The sequence below is a fragment of the Dryobates pubescens genome, chromosome 12, assembly GCF_014839835.1.
Source record: "Dryobates pubescens isolate bDryPub1 chromosome 12, bDryPub1.pri, whole genome shotgun sequence".
NCBI classification, from domain to species: Eukaryota; Metazoa; Chordata; class Aves; order Piciformes; family Picidae; genus Dryobates; species Dryobates pubescens.
This window is the reverse complement of record NC_071623.1, coordinates 20,682,244-20,705,689: the sequence shown is the minus strand read 5'-3', so window position 1 is coordinate 20,705,689 and position 23,446 is coordinate 20,682,244. Positions and strand designations below refer to the sequence as shown.

Here is a 23,446-nt window from a genome sequence, read left to right as displayed (position 1 = left end):
AGTTATTCAATATAAATCTGCTATTTGGGGGTAAAAATATTGTTTCTTTTTTTTTTTTTTTTCCCCCCAGAAAATATATGTGCTTGGCTTTGCAAGAAAAAGGTGTCTTTGAGAGAGTGTGACATGTCTGAAAGCAATTCTGAGGAAAACCTTCCACTGAGCCAGTTTACTACTGTGGATAGAGAAGCAATTTGGGCAGAAGTAGAAAAAGATCCGGAGAAGCCAGAGTTAAAAACTGAACCGTCTGAAAAAAATGTCTCTTGTAATCCAGTATCTTCATATGAAGCAGATGGTGACCAAGATAATAGTGAACACACAGAATCAGCAGACACCAGCACAGGCCATGACAGTGAAAATACATCCTCTTTTTCTCCTTCTCTGGAACTGCAAGAAGTGAGCAATGAGGACAATGACAGTGCTGCAACTGATGGCAGAGAGACCACAAACCATGGGAGTTCGCTCAACGCGTTCCTCTCTGAAAGCTCCAAATCCAATGCAGTATTAAACCTTGTGCGTGTTGACTCTGAGAGGACTCAAGCATCAGAGTCTCTGTCAAGTGATGAAGAGGTAGACTTGGAGCTCCAGGAAATTACCCATTCTAGGTTGCTCAAGCAGCAGAAAGAAAAGCAGGAGATGATTGAGGCACTGTTCAAACACATGCTGCTGTATTTGCAGCCTTATGATTCTAAGAGGGTATTGTATGCTTTTTCTGTTCTGGAGGCAGTGCTTAAAACAAACCCTAAAGAATTTATTGAAGCTGTAGCTAGTACAAGCATGGACACCAGCTCCACCGCACATTTGAATCTTATTTACAATCTCTTGGCTCGCCATCAGGAAGCTCTTGTTGGGCAGAGTTTTTATGGCAAGCTTCCGGCTCAGTCCCCAACCATGTGTCCTCATTCTCTTCTAATAGAACTGCTCACTTACCTCTGTCTCAGTTTCCTGCGCTCATATTATCCGTGCTACTTGAAGGTCTCACACAGAGATGTGCTTGGCAACAGAGATGTTCAGGTAAAAAGTGTGGAAGTCCTGATTAGAGTGATGACACAGCTAGCTGCCATGGCAAAGGCAGCAGAGAGCAAGAATGTGGACTTCATACGCAATTTGCTAGGAAGATGCAAAATACAGGAGTTCGTTCTCCTTTCCTTGTCTGCATCAATGTATATAAGTCAGAAACGGTATGAGCTGCTTATGGCAGGTGGAGTGAATAATGCTCCTGAAGAAGAACTTTTTGAAGAGAGCCTAATCAATTTTGGGCATGATCAAATATGGAGTGAACATCCACTCCAGATTGAATTGCTGAAGCTCTTGCAGGTATTGATTGTCTTGGAGTACCATCTTGGACAGACTCATGAGGAGCAGGAGAATCAGCCAGACCTCTCCAAGGAATGGCAGCAGGCTCTGAATTTCCAGCAGGCTATTGGCGCAATGCAGTATGTCTATCCGCACCCCATAACTTCACAGGGATTATTCGTCTCTGCTGTGGTTAGAGGTTTGCAACCGGAGTATGGCTATGGGATGCATCCTTCTTGGGTTGGCTTAGTCACATGTTCCCTGCCCTATTTTGGGAAGTCTTTAGGCTGGACTGTAGCACCGTTTGTCGTACAGATCTGTAAAAACCTGGATGAGCTTGTCAAACAGTATGAAAATGAAGCTGTGAAGACATCTGCAAAATTGTCTGCAAGGTAAGAAGAGTCTGTAGTGTGGGATTTGTTATGCTGAAGCTTTTGAACGTTCCCCTTACTAGAGCACAGTACATAGTAAGTACATAGTAAGTTACTGGTTTAGCATTGTGGCTCCCAGAGCTTGATCCTCAAACCCTGCTGTACATGCAGGCATCTGTCCTTCGAGCCTGGGGTGCAGCGGAGGCAGTACTGTCGCAGCAGGGCTCCCTGTGGTTGCAAGAATGACCAGCAGCTGTGACAGATCCTGTTCCCCTCTGCCTGCTGTCCAGATAAAAAGAAGTTCCCAGTTTTGACAAGACTGAGCATTTTGGAGGACTAGTTGAGAAGAGACACCCTGGAGAAGAAAGATGCAGTGATACTGTTCAGAACAGGCAGTAAGTGAAAGGAGTAGGGAGAAAGAATTTTAACACTAAAGACTTAGGGTCAGGTGGGGAATAATACTCTGAAATACCTAGACAAGGAAACAGAGTTGGCCAAGCATAGTTTGTGAATCCTTTGTTTTGATATTCCTGTTTGCTCATTCTTATATCCTTTTAATTATTGAATAGAAACATTTCTACTGGAATTTTTAATCAAGGAAATAGTACTTGGCCTGTTAAACTTCTTGTTTGTTTGTTTGTTTGTTCCCTTCCCTCCGAAGCTTAAGTTCTAAAAGAGAAAATGTTACACCTGATTACCCACTAACCCTTCTGGAAGGTCTGACAACCATTAGTCACTTCTGCCTTCTGGATCAACCTAATCAAAGTAAAAAGGTGAGTGCTTAATGCCTACTGCTTTCTTGACACCTTGGCATCAGTTCATCAAAATATGCAACCCTTTCTCATTCAGAAGTGAATGGAAGTAGTAAAGCAGCACTTGTACAAGAAGATAACCTTAAAGAAGCATCATAGCACACCGAAAGAAAGGAACAAAGTGAAAGGAAAATTGGTCCTTTGCTGGAGTTTAATGTTCACAATGGAGACAGAAGAGTCCTGTAAAACTTCATTCAAATAAAGGAGAGTTCATGGGGCAAAAATCCCAGTGAGGTCTCTCAAATTGCTGGAAGGCACAACTTCCCTTTTACCCTAAATTCACAGACACAAATTTCCCTCTCCCTTTCCCCTTTGGCTGAGGTACCTGGAATTTACAGTCTTCCCTATCTGCCCACTACATGTCGCCCTTTACATATGCCCCCCACTTCCCTGCATCATACATCCTATGTTCATTTAAACAAGGTTCTTCACTTCTCTGGCAGAGAAGTTAATATTTAGTTGCCTATTAAGCCTTCACTCTGTCCTGAAAATTCAGAAGTTCAGGCTGTCTTGAGTTTGTTGTCTGGGGAGGACAGTCTCTAGCTGATTTACAGCATGACACCAGCAGCAGTTCTTTGTGATTTATATGTAAGACATGAGGCTGGACTGTTGAGATTCCAAGTCTTGTCTTTTCTTTGTTATCTCAACTTCTAGCTGCCTCTTCATTTTTAAAGACACCTTCTACCTCAATCCTATCAAAACTGAAAGTGTAAGGGAGGAGGAGAGAAAGTTTTTTTTTATTTGAAGATAGGAAAGTTAATTTTAAGCAGGAAATGCTCATGATGATCCTGATCACACAAATATTACTCCTGCATATCTTGTCTGCAGTTGCTCTATCACCAAAATAGTCTACTATTTTCTTTTTATTTAATAACATAGAATCATAGAGTGGTTTGGGTTGGAAAGGACCTCCAAAGGTCATCTAGTCCAGCACCTGTGCAGTAAGCAGGGACGTCCTTCATTAGATTAGGTTGCCCAGAGCCTTGCCTTGAATATATTCAAGGATGGGCCCTCAGCTACATTCCCTGGGCAGCCTGTTCCAGTGTTCCACTACCCTCATGGGAAAGAACTTCCTCCTAATGTCCACCATAAATCTTTTCTTCTCTAACTTCAAACCATTGGCCCTCATCCTATCACTACAGGCCTCTGTAAACAGTCATATTCCAGCCTTCTTGAAGATCCCCTTCATGATGATTTGCTCTTTACAATTCTTATTCCTATAACATTTGTCATGAAGAGGATATTGTCCTAGTGGTTTCCTAGACAAATCAACTCTGTGGCAAAATAGTGAAGAAGAAATTCAGCAGACTCAAATAGCAGCAGTGTATTTCAGAAATCAAATGGCTGAATTATTTGTAAAGTTGTCATTACAGAAGTTGGCTCTAATTCTAATTATAGAATAAGAGCAGTCACTCTGTAGTGCACAATATAATGTACTTTAACTTTCATGTGTGGTTTTTTTTTCTAGTCACCATGTTTGGCTGAACCTGCAAACCTGAGAAATGCCAGGAATGCCATTTTGGAAGAACTGCCTCGCATTATTAATACCATGTCCCTTCTTTGGAGCATTATAAAGAAGGAAGACTCTCAAAAAAGACCAACTGACTTCTTTGGAACAACTAAAGGCTCTTCTTCAGTCTATTTTAAAGCAACCAAAGTAGGACTTCTTTTAAAATGCTGTGTATCTCATCAAGCTTATAACCCCCTCCCTCACAAGTTCATAGGAGTAATTTTGCCATTTCCTTAATGACATTGGGCTACACAGAATTTTTAAGAACTCTCATGATCCGCAGACTTGCACAGTATCAATTTATAAAGTAGATTTTTGCCTGTTCTTTTTGCCCATCAGCACCCTTACCTGATCTGTTTTAATGTTTTGCTTTTTTCTGTAAGTTTCAGGTAATAGCTGCTGTAGAGCCATCTGCCTCTAATTGTCTGAACCTTCTGCAGGCAGTAAAACATGTACCCGAAGGAATAAAATTACTGAACTTTTCCCTTCTTCTGTGGCTATTGGTAAATCAAAGCAGTGAGAAAATATCTGCAGAAGAAGACAAAATATGACACAATAAATTAGTTTTTCTGTTTCACAATCTGTTTTCTGACAAATGTGCCTTCCATCTGTAAGAAGGATACACCGACTCATACCTAGTCAAAACTCATCTGCCTGACAAGTATACAAAGAGGTTCTTTTGTTGTGTATTTTCTGAATACCCTGGCAAAAGGAAGAATGTTTTAGAGACTCTGAGAGAGCCTTTGTCTTACAAAGTTTAGCATTGACAACTTTTTTTCTATTATTCTCTGTAGACATTAAGAACTAAAATACTGGACTTCATGAATCCCTTGACACCACAACTTGGAATCCAGTTGATGGCAGCAATTGCAGCAGTATGGAACAGCAAGAAACCTCGTAGGAATCAAAGTAAAATCAAGGTGAAACTAAAGGCATACTTAATATTTCAGTGTAAAGACAAACATTACATTTATATGGTCACATCTGAACTCTGGGCTTGTTTATGGATTCTTTGGGGTTTTCTGCAGGTGACAACAGCAAGCCACTGAAACATCTGAAATGCTTTTATCTATATGTAATTCCACAAAGTATCAGGACCACAATTAAACCTAAATAAGTAATCAAATAAAAAGGACAGTGTGGTAGTTTAAGTCTGAGAGTAATAGCAATTTTTTTTAGTTACTGGACTGTAATCTTCAGATTGCAACTTGCCACTTACACTTAAAGGCCTTGAATCAACTCCATTTCCAGAGAAAGGTTAGAGTTGCATTTTCTGAAACGAAGCATTTATTCTGAGTAGAACACCTCTTTCTTTTCAGCTTTCATGTGAGTATAATGAAGTTTGTTTTCATGGAGGTGTTGAGACAAGATCTGTATATGGCAAATTGGCAGATGTTTCATTTAACTTTTTCCAGTTTACATTTTGTTTAAGTATTGATACTGAAGCTATCACACAAAAAGTTGGGGTTTTTTTTGCAGCTTCGTGTTTTGCCTGGTGTAGTGACCTGAGGAGTGTGTCTTTTGTTTTGCTTTGTCAGATTTTTCCAGTGGCAAGTGCATCTCAGCTTATTCTTGTGGACTTAATATGTGCACTTAACACATTGAAAATCGACACTATATTACATCTAGTCAAAGAGGTGGTCAAGAAACCGTCACAAATCAAGGGTGAAGAGGTAACCATGAAGATAATTCCATTTTCTTATTATGTTCTATTCTGGATCTATCCCAATGTGTTTTCTAAATATTATTAGAAAGAAAGTTTGGGTGATATTTTTAAAATACATGATTCTTTTTTGCTCTTGAATGAGGTATGTTTTCCAGAATGTGGGGTTCTGTGTTTTGGTCCATCAGTATAAGCAGGTTCTTCAGAATATTTTGCTAGAGAAGTTGCCGGTAATGAAAAGGTATGGAGTCCTCCAGCACCAAAGATGGTTACAGCTTCATGCTGCATGCAACTCAGAAATGCATTTCTAGCTTTCTACCCTTACCTGAATAGTTAGAAATGCTTCACATTGTGTCTGCTGCCTTCCGATTTGCTTTCAAGGAAGCCAGTTCTGCTACTATGCACACCATTATAGGAGCTCCGACAGCTCTGAATAAAATGTAGCTGGTATTCCAAAATAAGGCAACTGCTTCTCAAATAGGGTCCTCTATTAAAGCTCTGAACTCCCTTGTCAGTACAAGGGACGCATAGATAGCTTTATAACTGCTAGTCACCTGTTGGAAGTACCAGTGGCTTCTGAGAAGGGTATTTTAAGCATTATACATAAGTGTTCAATGGCATGGATTTTTTGTTTTCATTTTTTTTCTGATGGCAAATAATGATGAGTTTGCTTTTGTTTTTCAGAAATCTTCTCTTGTAGATATCCCTATGCTGCAGTTCAGTTATGCCTTCATTCAAAGGTAATTCAGTCATTATAAAAGAGAATTTTCTGTCTGACTAGTTAGGATAATAGCCAATGTCATGATTTCTGCTTTACCTTGACCTTTATGACACAGTGTCACAGAACACCTTTAGGCAGGAAATGGTTGTTGGCATTTTGGGGTTAGGTAGCAGACTGACACAAAATAACTGGGCTATGACATTATGCTGATAATGCCAGTATGAAAGCCTCATTTCATATTAATAAAGCAAGATACTTCTGACATCTCATTAACAGGATACTTTTATAATTCATTATGATTTCTTTCCTTATCTGTATTGCGTTGCCAGACAACTTCTAAATGCAGTAAAAACACTGTGGCTCCACTCTGTGCTGGACTTTGGAACAACTAAAGTCAGTCCTAGTGGGTCAGACAGTTGATTACAAATATTACTTGATCAAAACTCTTCTTCAGATACTCGGCTTTGCTCATATGGAAGCCGTGGGATATATCAGACTGTACAGTATACTATGTGCAATAAGCTATGGAGATAAGTAAGCTGGCTTGCAGTGGAGTGGTTAGCTAAACTTAGTCCTTTTCTTTCCCCCTGAAGACCCAGCCCTCTTACACTGCTAGCATTTACTGATATATGCATATTACCTGTGCTGCTGAATATTTATACCATGTTGTTGGATAGTTTAGGGAGGAGCAGGATCTAAAGGACTGCTCTTGATGGCCACCAAGATTCTCATGTATGTTGTTTTTTGTATTAACGCTAACTTCTGAGCTGAGCATGTTTTAGGTTTTTTGTTGGGTTTTTTTTGGCAGACTACCTGTCTCAGCCTTGCAGGAGAATTTTCAGTCCTTATTAGGACTACTCAAAGAGTCTGTGCAGTTGAACTTGGCTCCTCCTGGACACTTTCTTCTTCTCAGGTACTGTGTGAGAGAGAAGGTTTTATAAAAGATGCATTGAGTAGACCTGTCCAATTGCTAACTCGGAGTGAATTGATTCTCCCACAGCACTCTGAATGACTTTGTGACTAGGACACCTACTCTAGAAAACAAGAAGGACCAAAAAGACTTGCAGGTACAGTGTATACATGTGTATGTTTTAGTTCATAAATCTGGCACTGTACATCTAAGTAAAAGTGGAGATGACCTGATCTGTTCTTTGTATCTGAATTTGCCTGGGCTTTCAGAATGTGTGAATGTGTATCCACATGTTCTGGCTTAGGCCTGGTATGTATGGGAGACGTGATGCACAGAAGGTCTCTAACAAAATTTTGTGAAAAATAGGTTAAATTGCAGTGGTAACTATGGACATTGCACAGTTTTCCCTGGGTAATTTTATGAAGTTTATCAGAATTTAAATTGTAATACGAGTGTGAGGTCATGAGTTCATGATATATATGTAAGTGTTGAAATCTCAAAGCTATGTAGGAAAATTAATAGTATAATTATCCTTGAAGCTCATAACTGTGTTTGGCAATGTAAATGACAGTCAACTTACCTTTTATGTAAAGGAGGGGTGGAGTAGAGCAGGATTCTTTTCCTATACTGAATGTGATTTCACCAGAGCAATTTAAGCACTACCTTTGTGAGTACAATTTGGGCTCTGAACTAATATAATGCTATGCCTGAGGTTAGACAGTGTTATGGTTATAATAATTTTGTGCACTAACAGAGAAATTATCTCCACTTCCGCCAGCAAAATGATCATGATGATAAAAGGAGAACTTTGCTGTCTTACTGTCTTACAGCCACTTCACAAGTGACCTCTGCTTTGCTTTTGATACTTGGGATTTGGTTTCATTAGAGAAACCAGTATTTCATTTTACTAGGAATTAAATTTGCTGAAGTGTGCAGTTAGTTTGAGACACATCTTTCTCACCTCTAGTAGAAAAACTAATATATGAACAGATGAATGGGCATAAAATAAAACCTTTCCTCACTTGGTGCTCTGCCGTGTTTAATGTTCTCCGTATATAAAAGGAATAAAGAGACAGTGGTATGCCATTTCTGAGGGGCTGAACAATTCAGATCATATCTTTGACAGCTGACTGCTAATGTGTGGCAAGATTGATGTCATATTGATACTATGTTAATGGTAATGACTTGCATGAAAAATTATGATTAATCCTCCATGATAAGACAACTTGGATTTTTTTCCTTGTTTCTCATTTTCTTGCCTGTTCTTTTTGGAGGTGAGCAGCAGTTAATTATCTTGAGAGCACAGATTTTTAAATCAGAGAAAAATTTATGTTTCTAACAAATAAAAGTGCCTACTTCTCATCCTCCTGGCACATCCATATAAAAACTCTCAGTAGGATTGGCCAAGAGATGATAGCTTTCATCTGATGCCACATTCTCTGGTTATGTTATAGGAAGTGACCCAAAAAATCTTGGAGGCTGTAGGGACTGTTGCTGGTTCTTCCCTGGAACAGACTAGCTGGCTGAGCCGGAACTTAGAAGTGAAAGCTCAGCCTCAGATTTTGCCAGATGACTTCAACATTGAAGATGTGAATGGTAATGTGGTTTTATATAACTTCCTACTGCTTCATCTCATCTGCTTAAGTCAGTGAAGAGTACTAAGTGTTTGACAGTGTGGAGTTTGCATGAGATGGGAGTAATAAAGACAACACTATAAAAAATGCATTATCCTCCAATAACAATGTCAGCCTAAGTCTATTTAGTAAACATTTGCAGATTGTGTATAAATCAGAGGACAACTTATAGCAGGTGAATGCAACATCCAGAACAAAACAGCATGGGGCATGAGGTATGTTGTTTTGGCAAGGTGCCCAGAAGCATTTCACTGTAATACCAATATGTAAGTGACAGGTCTTGTTTGAGAAGACATGTAGGAAACAGCAAAAATTAAACATGTCTGAAGAGAAAACAAAACTATTTTGCCTCTTTCAGATACATCAGTGGCACCATCTTCAATGGTTTCTGCCTCTGCTCCTTCAATATACAGTGTCCAAGCTCTTTCTCTCCTTGCAGAAGTAAGTAGGAACCAGTTTTGTAGTTGCAGCTCTCATCTTTGGGGTGGTGGTTGTATTGACGTTATTGAGCAGAGGAATATATTAGGTCTTCCCAGTAGATTAAATGGGAGCTTAAAATCTTTGCAGAGGCACCCCATATGCATACACATTCTATCCTGAAATATGGCATGCTTTCCCCTTTCCTCAGAAACACCAGTCAGAGCTCTAAAGAGACACTCTTTGTTTTTAAGGTTCTTGCTTCTCTTTTGGACATGGTTTACCGGAGCGACGAGAAGGAGAAAGCTGTGCCATTGATTTCACGTTTGCTGTACTATGTATTTCCTTACCTACGCAACCACAGGTGACTTGTCACTCAGCATGGGATTTTGATTAAGTCTGATGTTTTGGTCCACAGCAAGACTTTTGCTTTTTCTTCTGTTTGCCCTCTTCTCTGTTACAAGGTTATAAGCTGAAACCTGAAACCGAAACCAATTGTTTGAGCTTTGTGAGAGCTGTTTCTGTTCAGTTGTAGATATCCCTCCCATCTTGGTTTTTGACCTTTACTTAAAGCTCCCTTTCCTGTGTATGTTAGGGAATGGAGAGAGGCAGTGGAGTCAGGGCAGCAGAGCACTGGGCAGGTCATAGGACCTATCACAAAATAGGAAGAGTGCAGTATCTCCCTGTACTCTGCCTAGTTTTTCAGCCAAAAGCATAGGTGTGGAAGAGACAGATGATATCCTCTGTCAGCTGAACAGGGAGAGGGGAACATTTCCTAGTCATGAGGGTTTCCTTTCCATCTTCAAGGGTCTTATCAGTTGGTCCTGGTTCCCAAGCCTTCCTCATGCATCTCTCCCCACCTTTCTCCCAGTACTGTTGGCAGATCTCTTAGAAAATAAATCCTTCTTTTTCTGGCAGCTTTCTACCAAGTGGTAGGAAGCAACGCTTACTCTTCTCTTCCCTGCTCATCCCCGGTTCTATTTTTCTGAGTTGCAACGGTTCCTGCTATAGTCATTATCAGATTTGCCCTCCTCCTGGCTGCCACCTATTGGCTACTGAGTTTTTCTGAGCAAATCAATTTGTATTGAGGTACAGGAGAGCATCAGCCACAGCTCACAAGTGGGGAAAGTGAATATTATCTCGAGCATTATTTAAGTCACAGTCAAAAGCACTAGCCAGTGTACAGTTAAGAACAAAAAGGTTGTAGAGGGTCAGGAAAGCTATAACCAGGCATGCCAAAAGGAATGATGGGCTGAGTGTCACTGGGAAGCACTAAAGCCAGCAAGGCTCAGAGTGCAGCAGAGTTTGAAGACCTTTCCATGCTCCTTCTCAAGGGGGAGGGATTAAAAATATGCAGCAAAATATTAGGAAACTGTTCTTTTCTATCTATTATATTTATGCATTTTCTATTGTATTACAATGTTTTCTCCCTACCTCAACCCCAACAAAATCAGTCAGATTCTTGATGTATGCAGTGTATGTCATTCTTATGGACAGGGCACCCAGTGCCTTCATCATTAGTAGCAGATATGGAAAACCCTGCATTCAGCCACCAATGAAACTGTTCCTGGGAGTGCTTGCATCATATTGCCATGCTTGGCATGCTGTGAGCCAGTGGCTGCAAGCCAAACACTTCCATCTCTGCCCCATGTGTGCAAACAGCACTGTCAAAACTGACAGGGACATCCTGTTGCTGTCAGGATTTCCTCATGAACTGGTGCAAGGGATAAAAGATGAATTCTACAATGCAAATGGAGATCTGAATGCCAGGAGTTGGCCAGCTTCATTTTCAATTTTTTTTTTCCACAAGGAAAATAAGACCATCCCCTTTGTTCTGAGACTGATGGTGTAGTAGTGTGATGGTTTAACCCACCGACATCAACAAAAACTTGGCTGAGCCCAGTCGGAGAAGCAGATGGAGCTGTATTTTACAAGCAATAATGGAATGCAATGAACATATACAAAATATACAGCATTTACAATATTATATAAGAATTTACAAATTAAAAAAAAACAAACACAGAAATCCTCCTTGGGAGGAGGATTCCACCTCACCTCCCCCCAACCTCTCCTGTCCCTTTTTCCTTTGCTAATTAGAAGAAAAGAGTAGAGATGTTAGGGGAATTTCAGTTAGCTCAAAGCAATTGTTAAGTAGTTTTTCTTATCTCGTTTGCTGATTAACAGTCTCTGTCCAAGGACAGCATGTATGCCATGAGAAAGACAGAAGATGGAGTGAAACTGAGAGAAAGGAATGTGGGAGAGATTTGCTATGGTACATCTCACATCTGACCAATGAAATTCATTTAGAATTAATCTTTGTTTTCCTTTTTACACCTGACTGTTCAGCTAGAGAATTTTGCAGCTATCTTTTCTTAACTGTCACAGATGGTCATAAGACATGAGTATCAGAAGCTTGCTGAAGTTGCTGAGATGCCTACAGACATCCTTTGATGGTTGTCCAGTGTCGGCCTGTCAGGGCCAAGAGTCCTTGTGATCTATGTAGCCATAACCATAGCAAGATGGTCACTAGTTAAGAATCTGGAACACCCATCAGGCTCACAGACGTACTGGATGATATTCATGTGACTCATATGTGCTGCTCAGCAGCTGAACTGTAACTTCCAAGACTGTCTTCCACCCTCTGTTGTTGCCAGCTTGGTAGGAGTTTAGTCTCAGGGCTCCACCAAAGAAAAGCAGTAACCTCCCTCATGAAAACATAGGGGCTGCTGAAGCCTTCTGTGAAGTTGTAGTACCACCACACAACAGAGGACCTTGACAGCATCCCTTCGTAACCGAAGGTCACATTCCTGCCAGCTTGAGTACCACCTCACCAACCTGAAACCTTTGTTCACAATGGGCAAAGCAGAGACTGCAGAAATTTGTAGCAGGATGCTGTTTGGCATCTGTGTTTTCAATGAAACTGAGGTGTCAGAGGATGAGCATCAGTTCATACAGGGTCCCTTCACCTTGATCCTACCAGATTTCACTTGAGCCCCACGCTCTTTCTGTCCTACGCCTTGCAGAGCATGGCATTCACATTTGTAGTGAGGTGATGCATAAGGCAGCACAGGGAGAAAAAGGCCAATGTGAGAGGTATTTATACAGGTGATGACAGCAGAACTGATACATGTTCTCTGGGTGACAGAAGAAGTCTACTGTGGTACCTTCTAAAGGGGCCTTCTGACAAGGATTCAAAGTTTATTGAAAATTTTGTTCTGAGAAAGTTTCCACCTCTGTAGTGGAGACCTGCAGTGCTGTGCTGTGATACAGCTAATCTGAAAATATCTCCCCAAACAAGGTACACTGGAAATGTGAGGAGCTTCTTCACCAACTGCTTTGATCTACTGATCTCTTGCTGCTCAGTTATGAACGAATGCAGACATAGCTTCTTAATAAAAGAATGTGGTTAGAAGTTCTGGGGAGGCCCAGAGTTTTATCTTCTGGTTATATAAACTTCACTTTGTATATACTCATATATATTTTTATATGTTTATTTATTTTTATATGTTTAGTTATTTTTTTTTACCATTATTATATTTACCATAATTGTATTTACTATTATCTCTTTCCCCAGTGCCTACAACATCCCTAGTTTTCGTGCTGGTGCTCAGTTGCTAAGCTCATTGAGTGGATATGCCTACACCAAGAGAGCCTGGAAAAAAGAAGTTGTTGAGTTGTTTATGGATCCAGCTTTTTTCCAGATGGACACTTCATGCACTCAGTAAGAGATTGTAGCACTCCAAGATTCTATTCTGAATTTGCAAAGAAAGGCTTTAAAGAAAAATGGCTAATATTGGAAAGGAAATTCTGTTTGCTACTTTCTTACAGAATGTCAAATTGTTAAAAATGGGTCTCATAATTCTACTAAAAGCATTGTAAGCAATGAAGTTTTCATTGTACAGCAAAAGAATAAACTTGCCTCATGCTCCCCTTAATGATTAGGGAACTGCATACAGCAGAGCTGGAGGGCCTAGATTTCAGTCTGTATTGAACCAGATAAGAGTCTGCATGCTAAATATTGCTTGGAAACTGTTTCCTTATATGAAATGCTAGACCAAAATATTTTCTGAGATGAATCCATACAAAAGCTTTCTCTGGTTATCTAATTCCTTCTGTATCCCATTCAGTTGGAGATCCATTATTGATCATCTTCTCACACATGAGAAAACTATGTTTAAAGATTTGATGAGTAAGTATCATCTACTCAGAATTTATTTCTATCTCAATTGTAAATCTATTTGCATTTGAGCTATTTGGTATGTTTTTAATGTACTTATTTGTTCTGGAAATGCTAATGCTAGACTCCTGCATTCACATTTTGCCACAACCTGAAGTTGCTGAATCGTGACCTTCTGCAGCTGTTCCCTGTTAGCCAAAGGAGACTTTGGCTAACTTTGCAGGTGTCTGTATACTGGCATCGAGCTGTAGGAATGTAGTGCTCCAGTACAGCAAACCTTTGAGCAATGTGTTTTGACTTCTAATTCAGGCTTGAGGAGACTGTAGAAGAAAGTGTGGGAAGGGGTGGGATGGAACCCCTTAAATGTGTATGGAGCTTCAAAAGACGAAGCAACTTTAATGTCTTTTTTCAGGTCTTTCAAAATAATATTTGAAGGGTTGCAGTGCAAGATGAAGTCATGATGCACTTATTAAAAACAATACATAGTTTTTTAACTTGCCTCCTTTTTTTCTCAGTAAATTGTAAAGTTCTGAGATCACTCATCTATGGGTGTAGGAGACTGAAAAGAGGTCCAGCGGAGAGCTACCAGGATGATTAAGGGACTGGAGCATGTGTCCTATGAGGAGAGGCTGAGAGCCCCGGGGCTTTTTAGTCTGGAGAAGAGAAGACTGAGAGGGGATTTAATAAATGTTTATAAATATCTGAGGGTTGGGTGTCAAGAGGGAGGGGACAGGCTCTTCTCCGTTGAACCCTGTGATAGGACAAGGGGTAATGGATATAACTACAGCACAGGAGGTTCCACCTCAACATGAGGAGGCGCTCCTTCACTGCGAGGGTCACAGAGCACTGGAACAGGCTCCCCAGAGGGGTTGTGGAGTCTTCTTCTCTGAAGACTTTCAAGAATCCATCTGGATGCATTCCTGTGTGACCTGTGCTAGATTCTATGGATTCTATTCTCTGGCAGGGGGGTTGGATGAGATGATCTTCAGAGGTCCATTCCAACCCCTAACATCCTGAGAGCCTGTGATCCTGTGAAGATTCATGCACGTAAAGGCAGACACAAGAGTTTAGGATACTTTCCAGCCACATAGGAGCTCCAGTGCTTGTTTCCTATAATTTTCCTGCTAGCATGAGCAGATCTGGATCAACAAAAATTTATTATTCCAATTAGTAGACCTAATGGGAGTTTTTCTTTTCAAAATATTTCAGGACATAGGAATTATTTTCAGCCCAAAACACAAGTAGTCATTCACTCTTATCTCTATTATAGGTATGCAGAGCAGTGCCTTAAAACTGTACCCAAGTTTTGAGCAAAAAGCAATGTTGTTGAAGCGGCAAGCTTTCGCTGTCTTCAGTGGGGAAATTGATCAGTATCATCTCTATCTTCCCTTAATACAAGGTAAGATCTCTAATTTCACCTGCCTTTCTTTTCAACCACAGTGGATATAAAAAACCTGCAAGAAAGGGGTGTCACTTTTTTTGCCAGCATGCACTTTAAACAAAATTTATTAAGCTATGAATCTCTGCATTCTAAGAAATGAATAATCTCAGTAAGCGGGTGACAGGAATCTGGGTTCCAAAGCCTTTGGTCTGGAAACAAAACTGGAAACAAGGTTATTTTGTGGCAGTCTTCCAGTTTCCACTCTTGGGCTGCTGTCATTCTCATTAAATGTCAGTTTTGACAAAATTTAAAGCCATTGACACGATATAAAGCCATTGTGCCTTCAGACTTTTTCTAAATCACACTTTTGTTAATGGAGTTCAAAAGGCTCAACTCAAAACTGAGGATAAAGCACAAATTGTGTTTTGCCACGTTCTACATTTTTTATTTCCCAAAACACACATTCAGGAAAACATTTGCTCCTCGGTTCAAGGACAGTGAACTGCTTGAAAGAGTCCAGCACAGAGCCAGAAAGATGATTAAGGGAGTGGAACATCTCTCTTATTTGGAGAGGCTGAGGGAGCTGGGGCTCATTAGCTTGGAGAGGAGGAGACTGAGCAGTGACGTCAGGAAAGTTTATAAATATGTGAAGGGAAAGTGTCAGGAGGACAGAGCCAGGCTCTTCTCAGAGATGGCCAGTGATAAAACAAGGGGCAATGGGTGCAAGCTGGAGCATAGAAGGTTCCATGTGAACATAAGGAAAAACTTTTTCACTGTGATGGTGATAAAACACTGGAACAGGCTGCCCAGAGAGGTTGTGGAGTCTCCTTCTCTGGAGACATTCAAAACCCATCCTGTGTGACCTACTCTAGGTAATCCTGCCCTGGCAGTGGGGTTGGACTGGATGATCTTTCATGGTCCCTTCCAACCCCTGATGTTCTGTGATTCTTTGAAAACATTACTCATTTCATTTGTTCTTCAACTTTTTGAATGTTTCTTTTAGAACGACTGACTGAGAACCTCCGTGTTGGGCAGACTTCTATAGCTGCTGCACAGATGTTTCTCTTCTTCAGAGTTCTTTTGTTGAGGATTTCTCCTCAGCATCTAACCTCATTGTGGCCAATAATGGTAACTGAATTGGTAAGGAATAAGTAGTAATTTGAAACTAATTAGTGTTGTGTTTTTTCTGATTTACTTTTTTTCTTCCAAGTACACTCCCTTTTTCAAAAGGGAAATGTTTTTAATGTTTTACATTAGTCTGACAATTTGGGAAAAGAATTAACATCATTAGGAAGCATCTTTTCCATTAATTCTTTTGTTGTTGCTCATGTTATCTCTTGCTCATGTTATCTCTTGTTAATTTGTTGCAAGTCACAAGAGTAGGCTAAGGGTCTGTATACTATGTGAAGCATTATCTTTTTTGTGATTGAGTTGTATGAGAATTTCAGCAGCCCTTACAAAAACTTTATTGCCTTAAAGATTCAGACATTTCTACAGTTGGAAGAAGATCTAACTGAGGAAGATGAACCATCAAAGTAAGAACTACCATTTGTCTGACCACTTGTGGGAGCTGGTAACAATTGCTTGTCCTGTATCTGTGAATTTTCATTTAATTAAGTAATTCTCAGAGATGGGGAAGAGACAGCAGGACTGTTTTAATTGCATTTGTGTATTTCTGGTACTGATGAATCATACCTCAGGATTATTTTTCAGCAGTTAAAACAGTGGTATGATCAAAATACATAAGTGCCGTATTAGTTGACTACAAAAACAGAACTAATGCTAACTCAGCATTGGAGTATTTTAACACATTACCATTTTAGATTACTTTTTCTTCTAACAGACTTTCATTATTAATCATAGTGCTTATGCAGAATAAAAATAGCTTTTGTTGTGTACAGGTATAAGTGCTCATTTGTATATATGTGTATATTTCTCTCTTGCTGAACGATTTCGTGTTTTAATGGTACATTTCTTAATTGTAACTAACACAGGAGCAACAGCAAAATAAGCAAAATGAAAGTCCCAGGTGATGGCAGCGGATCTGATATTCAGCAGAATGAGCTGTCCTTGTACTTATCAGCTTGTAAATTTTTGGACACAGCACTTTCATTTCCACCTGACAGAATGCAGTTGTTTCAGATGTAAGTCCTCTAATTACTTACCTGTTCTCCAGGCTGTTACTGTTCTTACCGTTTAAAGTAATTCTATATCTATTTTCTTCTAGACTTAATCTTGCTGTCAGTTTTTAATACAAGAACAGATATTAGTACTCACACAAATGTAATTCAGGGAATTTAGATAAATTATTTGGTCTTGTCAGTGTGGGAGGATTTCACCATCTTTATTAGGAGGCTCTCCAACTTGGAAAAATTGGGAGAAGAGAAAGATGGAGATTGGTTTTTGTTTGCACACACTAGGGATTTCTTGGGAGCCAGTTGCATTTAAATACTGACATGACAGTAACATCATTCTGCCCCTGTACACTGCACTGGTTAGGCCACACCTCGAGTACTGTGTCCAGTTCTGGGCCCCGCAGTTTAGGAAGGAGGTTGACTTGCTGGAATGAGTCCAGAGAAGAGCAACAAAGTTGGTGAGGGGTTTGGAACACAAGCCCTATGAGGAGAGGCTGAGGGAGCTGGGGCTGCTTAGCCTAGAGAGGAGACTCAGGGGTGACCTTATCACCCTCTACAACTACCTGAAGGGAGGTTGTAGACAGACGGATGATGGTCTCTTCTCCCAGGCAGCCAGTACCAGAACAAGAGGACACAGTCTCAGGCTGTGCCAGGGGAGGTTTAGGTTGGATGTGAGGAAGAAGTTCTATACAGAAAGAGTGATTGCACATTGGAATGGGCTGCCTGGGGAGGTGGTGGAGTCGCCGTCATTGGAGGTTTCCAGGAGAAGACTTGATGGGGTGCTTGGTGCCATGGGTTAGTTGTTTAGGTGGGTTGGATTGGTTGATGGGTTGGACGTGATGATCTTGAAGGTCTCTTCCAACCCAGTCTGGTCTGGTCTATTCTATTCTATTCTATCCTTGTTCATTAAGTTTCACTCTAGTAATAGCATAAAAACTTAGTTAGGAGAGCTTTTTTCTGTAAGAAACCAGTGCTCCACTAACTATGTATGAGTCGAACAAGGATCTCTTTTTTGTTGTTTTGGTCTTCTTATCCAGTAATCCATTTGTTTCAGGTACAAATGGGCATTTGTCCCAGAAGTGGACACAGAATTATCTACTGTGACCTCTCATCTGATAGAAAATCATCAGGAATGCAGACCACACATTATAAGAATCATGGATCTGCTGAAGAAGAAATATGGGGTAAAGAAAGAATGCTTCACTTGATTTGTTTTCTTTTTTTGTTGTTGTTCAGTTGTGGTTTTTCCATTAACTTATTATTCTAAACAAATTACAAGATTTCTTTTTAAATCTGCCCACAACCATCCAATGGAAACAATCCAGACAGGATCAGTATTCATTAAAAAAAAAGCATGCTGTTGTTTGTCAAAAAAGTTTATAATAATAGCATTTTAAATTATCACTAAGTTCATATTCATTCTTCCAGAAAAGGAAATAGCAGCAGTAGTACTTCTCAGAGATATCACTGTAACTCTTTTGCTTGGTATCTAATTCTGAAGTCTAGTCCAAACTTGCAGTCTCCTGTAGTCATGAGACTTTTGTTTAGTGGAACTTCTAATCCAAATATAGAAGGAACTTGGTATACCATCAATACAGCTTCTATTGCGATACAATTGTAGACTGTGGCTCTCTTACCAAGCGTATAGTGCAGGGCTCAGATAAATCCTAACAAGATGGTGTCTTAATGCAAAACCTTTGGTAAATCTTGGTTTGTTTGCTTACAGGAAACAAACAACACTGAGGGAACTTCCAATAAGCACAAATTTCCACTTTTGAACTTGCGCTCTGTATCTAGCATCACCCAGCTTATGCCCTTCTTCAAGACTCTGTGTTGTGCATTTACAGCAAAAGGGAGTGAGTCCCAGAATTCACATACTTCTGCATCTTTCTCCCTGGACTACATTAGCAGTAGTGGCATAAAGATCTTGCAACAGCTTGAAGAGAGTGTTGAATGTGACTTCCTGGAAAGCATGGAAAGTTAAGCCACACATCGAACACTTAGCTCATGGTGAATAAATGGCAAAAAAAGGGAAAACTGTACTGCAATTCTCCCCTTCTTATTTCCCCCCAGTTTTTGGGTTTCTGCCTGCTGTTGTGGAGTACTCATCAATAACCCAGGCTTCAGAGTTGGTGTTAAAAAGCTGGATTCTTCAGTTCCTGGAAGGGGGGTGGGGGGAAAGGCAAAAGTTTAGTGTTAATTTATCATAGTTACTGTATCCTTTTATTTGTTTTCAATGTGAAGGAATAAAGAGATTTTGTAAATAAAGGAAGAATATTTTTGATCTGGTGAAAGCAGCAACTGTACCACTTAGGCAGTAACTTCTCAAGCAAGTAACTTAAACTGCTTTTGGAACTGTATTCAGAACATAAACTTAAGAAAAAGCTGAAACTGCATGTCAGTGTACAATCATTATGCAGACCAGCCATTTCCTGAGGTTGAAACCCACTTCTGCTTCTCCTTTCTTTAACTTGGCCTAAGACTTACCCACTTCCAAACACCTAAATTTTGAAGCAATGTATTTTATAAGTTTTAGCATTGTGCAGAGAACTGCAGCCTTAGCATGTTTGTAATCTCATCTCTGTACTATAATAGCATTCTTCAGGATTAGTGCTTCCTAAATAAAAAACATGCATAAAAGACAAAGTAATGCAGTAACATCTTGTAATTTACATTGCTCGAGGGGGAGGTTATTTTAATTGACTAAAAATATTCTAGTTAATTTTTTTTAATTACAAAACTTTGTTCTTGCAGTGACTAAGGCCACTCTGCAACTTCTGAAATGCAATTAAGTGAAGGTAGTTCTGTAAAAATGTAAACTGCTGCATACCAACAGCCTACCTTTTTAAAACAGAACATTTTTTATGCAAAATAATGTATGTGGCTGTTCATAGGTGTTGGTAGGTAGGGAGATACCTTGTTCAAGGTTCAGCTTAATTTGGAACAGCACTGCTACCACTTCCCAGGAGAGGGATTAGTTCCAACACCAAACACCACAGATGGATGTCTGAAGGACACTTCTGATGGCTAACAGATATGCACCATCATAGAAACATAGAATCATAGAATCAATAAGGTTGGAAAAGACCTCAGGGATCATCAAGTCCAACCTGTCACCCAAGACCTCATGACTACTAAACCATGGCACCAAGTGCCACGTCCAATCCCTTTTTGAACACCTCCAGGGATGGTGACTCCACCACCACCCTGGGCAGCCCATTCCAATGGCTAACAACTCTCTCTGTGAAGAACTTTCTCCTCACCTCCAGCCTAAACTTCCCCTGGTGCAGTTTGAGACTGTGTCCTCTTGTTCTGGTACTGGTTGACTGGGAGAAGAGACCAATCCCCACCTGGCTACAACCTCCCTTCAGGTAGTTGTAGAGAGCAATCATAGTGACAAAACCAACAAAAGTCATTAGAAGAAGTTTGGGTTTTTTTAAATGAGGAGGTGGACTCCATTGAATTTCCATATTTAGTGGATTGTCTGACTGCTGGTTTAATATTTTTCATGGTGAAAAGCTTTGTCTAGTTCTTTTTATGTGTTGGTGGGGTTATTTTTAACACTTTTACCTCCAGTGAAACTGGTTTTGTAAGATATACCTGTAGACTGGTATGTGCTGCTTGAGTTATTTGGAACATCACAACTGAGGTAAATGTGTTGGGTATTACAGTTCACCACTTTTGGTTTTGCTAAATTACAAAGGACATACAAAATAAATGAATAATGTCACCAGATTGTGAGGTCAGGGATTTATTTTTTCTTATCCCCCCCCAACCTCACACAACAAACATGGAAGGCTACTCTGCAGTATTTTTTGCCTACAAATATATGAAGCTTTCATCTTTGGATTATAAATGAAAATAATGAAACACCAAACAACATGCTTTACTATGATAATACAATGTTTGTTCTATAAGAGGCTTATTCTAGCCTTCAGTAGCTTCTTTGCATTTTTGCAGTTAAAGAAAGTGATAGACTAAAGTGTGATATTGTGTTGGCACTAAGAATGTGAATTATTTGTATCAATATAATTTATTAACAATCACTAATGCTCTTGGAACGAGCACAAGTGAAAAGCTGTCCTTTGAAAGCATTAGTTGAAAATTGAAGCAGGATCTTTTTTATATGTTTATTACTTACATATCTTCAACAACTTTTAAACAGACTGTTGCTAATACTCAGGATAATTTGGTGGTTGTACTCTGGGTTTTGGTGGTTGCACTCTGTATTTGGATATTTCCCTTAAAATCCTGATAAGAGGCTATTAATGAGCTATGGTAATGAGCTATTAAAGTCTAAGGCAACTTTGGTGGTTGCACTCTGTAGTTGGGTATTTCCCTTAAAGTCCCAATGAGGTCATTCATGAGCTATGATAATGAGCTATTAAAGTCTAAGACAACTGTTTGCCATCACCCCCCCCTTTTTTTTATCATTCTGCCATAAGCTATAAACTGTATCTTCATATAGTTTCCTCACCAACTGGAGGTGGTGAACCTATTACTTAGATTAAGGGTTTTGTCATCCTTCCCCTGTGTGATGGTTTAACTGACACACTCTGGAAAGGAAATGCATCATTACAGCTGCCTGTACTTCAGATGTGCAGGGAGTTGGACATTAGTCACTTTGTCCTCAGCTGTGGAGGTAAACTTCAAAAAACAGAATCTGTGACTTAGTCTATGTAACTCTCTAAGATGATCTTACCTTCTACAGAAATATCACTTGCTTCCAACTTCTGCCCTTCTTACATACATTTATCTTCCTCTAGTGGTTCTGCAGGTGGCTACTTAGATGGCCTCAGACACCTGTGGCTTTCAGAATCCTTTCACTGCAGCAGAATCTAATCCTTAAGAAGAAAAAGTTCTTTAAAAATTAATATGTAAGTAGATCTTGCATCATTATAAATAGCATGTGAATAAGGAGGAAATGGCTTTACCTAAAAAAAGTCCTACTTGAGTGGTAGAGGGGCATAGTTAACAGACCTAAAAGCATCTCTAGCAGTGCAACTTCATTCCTTTTCCATATGGGTCTAACTTGTCATTTTACTTCTTGTCCTACTTCTGTTAAGGAGAGTTGTACATGAAAGAGGGTTGTACTGCCAAGGCAGAAAAATTTAACTAAATCTGAAAAACGTTTGCTTGGAACCCATTAGGAACAGGAGAGAAGATGCTTTTGCTTCGCTGTCTACTTCTTTGCTCATTTTCAGAATAACGAGGCTTAGTTTTCTCCTTCGGATGCTTCAGACTTGACATTACCACAGTGCATGACACACACAGGGAAACATTTAAATATTCAAAAGGATTTCATTTTCTTGAAAGGAAAAACTAGTAGGTAGCTGCCAAAGTACTGACAAACTTGGAAATGCGGAACATTATGTAATAGTTAGGTGTATCCAACACTATACTTGAATGCAATTCTTATTAAATGTTATTTTAAAATACATTTTCAAATGCAATTTTCTCTTTTTTTTTCAGACTACCTTTACTGCTCATTCACCAACTTCAGGTTTTTTATCTGATTCTGTAAAAGCTCTGAAATTCAGTTCCAATAGATGAAGGCTTTGTATAGAATTCCATAAAGTTTGGATCCCTACAGTAGTGGCTCAATGCCGGTCTGTGCTTGCCCTTACACTGACCTATGGAAGGACAAGACTACCACTGCCTCCCTAATCCTCTTATTACTATTCCAAACTGCTCTATCTCTTATGTCCCTGTCTTTTGTATTCCTTAACTTTCCACCCAGGGATCCTAGTCCTGGGTGTGGATGTTTGTGTCTGAAAGAACAGCGTGGAGCAGATGGCAGAAGCTGCTGGCGCAGCATCAGGGGATCCGGGCTGACCAACAAGCGTTCGACCCCCTGTATGGAGAGAGCTCCTTGCCCCAGGAAATTACGCATAAGGCTTTCTCTGTGTGCCACACCATTCCAAACTTTGGCCTGTAGATTTATGCATGTTCAGGGCAAATGCCTTGTTCAGTACAGCATTTTCTTTTAGAAGGATGTAGACTTGTCCTTACAACTGATCTTGAACGTCTGAGGCCAGAGGACTACGCTTTCAACGACTTTGTGAAAACTCCTTTTCAGACTTTAATCTTTCTTCGTAGCTTGTGCATCTTATGTAACGTGTGGTGTACTTCGCACCTCAGAAGTGGCTACAAGTTCGATCACACCGCACTTAATGGCTGCTGTGCGCGCAGCGGGAAATACGGCAGCGTAGCAGCCAGCACTACCGAAGGGCTGAATGGGCCCCTGCTGAAGGAAACGCGGGGCTGCGTCAGCTTTCGCCGCCAGACTAACCTTCCATCTTGGCCATTACCGCCGCATGGCCCCGCCTCCCGCGCTCGGCTCGGGGCCATTGCGTCCCTGCAGCAGCGGCCGCCGGGCGGGGGCGTGGCCTGGGCGCAGGGCCCCGCTTATCCCCGGGAGC

The 23,446-nt window shown here is 40.2% G+C and overlaps 1 protein-coding gene across 1 annotated transcript in view; it reads left to right on the top strand.

Annotated features, from left to right (window-relative positions):
• Positions 1 to 19,735, top strand: part of DOP1B (DOP1 leucine zipper like protein B) — a 52,886-nt gene extending 33,151 nt beyond the window's left edge. Inside the window, exons 19-37 of the mRNA XM_054165849.1 lie at positions 71 to 1,685; positions 2,326 to 2,437; positions 3,945 to 4,133; positions 4,781 to 4,906; positions 5,525 to 5,659; positions 6,334 to 6,389; positions 7,179 to 7,283; positions 7,371 to 7,437; positions 8,735 to 8,876; positions 9,273 to 9,355; positions 9,586 to 9,695; positions 12,906 to 13,052; positions 13,459 to 13,520; positions 14,779 to 14,907; positions 15,893 to 16,029; positions 16,369 to 16,424; positions 16,884 to 17,033; positions 18,079 to 18,208; positions 18,751 to 19,735. Of these exons, the coding sequence (XP_054021824.1) occupies positions 71 to 1,685; positions 2,326 to 2,437; positions 3,945 to 4,133; positions 4,781 to 4,906; positions 5,525 to 5,659; positions 6,334 to 6,389; positions 7,179 to 7,283; positions 7,371 to 7,437; positions 8,735 to 8,876; positions 9,273 to 9,355; positions 9,586 to 9,695; positions 12,906 to 13,052; positions 13,459 to 13,520; positions 14,779 to 14,907; positions 15,893 to 16,029; positions 16,369 to 16,424; positions 16,884 to 17,033; positions 18,079 to 18,208; positions 18,751 to 19,008 (3,809 nt within the window). The 3' untranslated portion in view covers positions 19,009 to 19,735. The remainder of the gene's footprint in view (positions 1 to 70; positions 1,686 to 2,325; positions 2,438 to 3,944; positions 4,134 to 4,780; positions 4,907 to 5,524; positions 5,660 to 6,333; positions 6,390 to 7,178; positions 7,284 to 7,370; positions 7,438 to 8,734; positions 8,877 to 9,272; positions 9,356 to 9,585; positions 9,696 to 12,905; positions 13,053 to 13,458; positions 13,521 to 14,778; positions 14,908 to 15,892; positions 16,030 to 16,368; positions 16,425 to 16,883; positions 17,034 to 18,078; positions 18,209 to 18,750) is intronic.
• Positions 19,736 to 23,446: the final 3,711 nt, after the last annotated feature.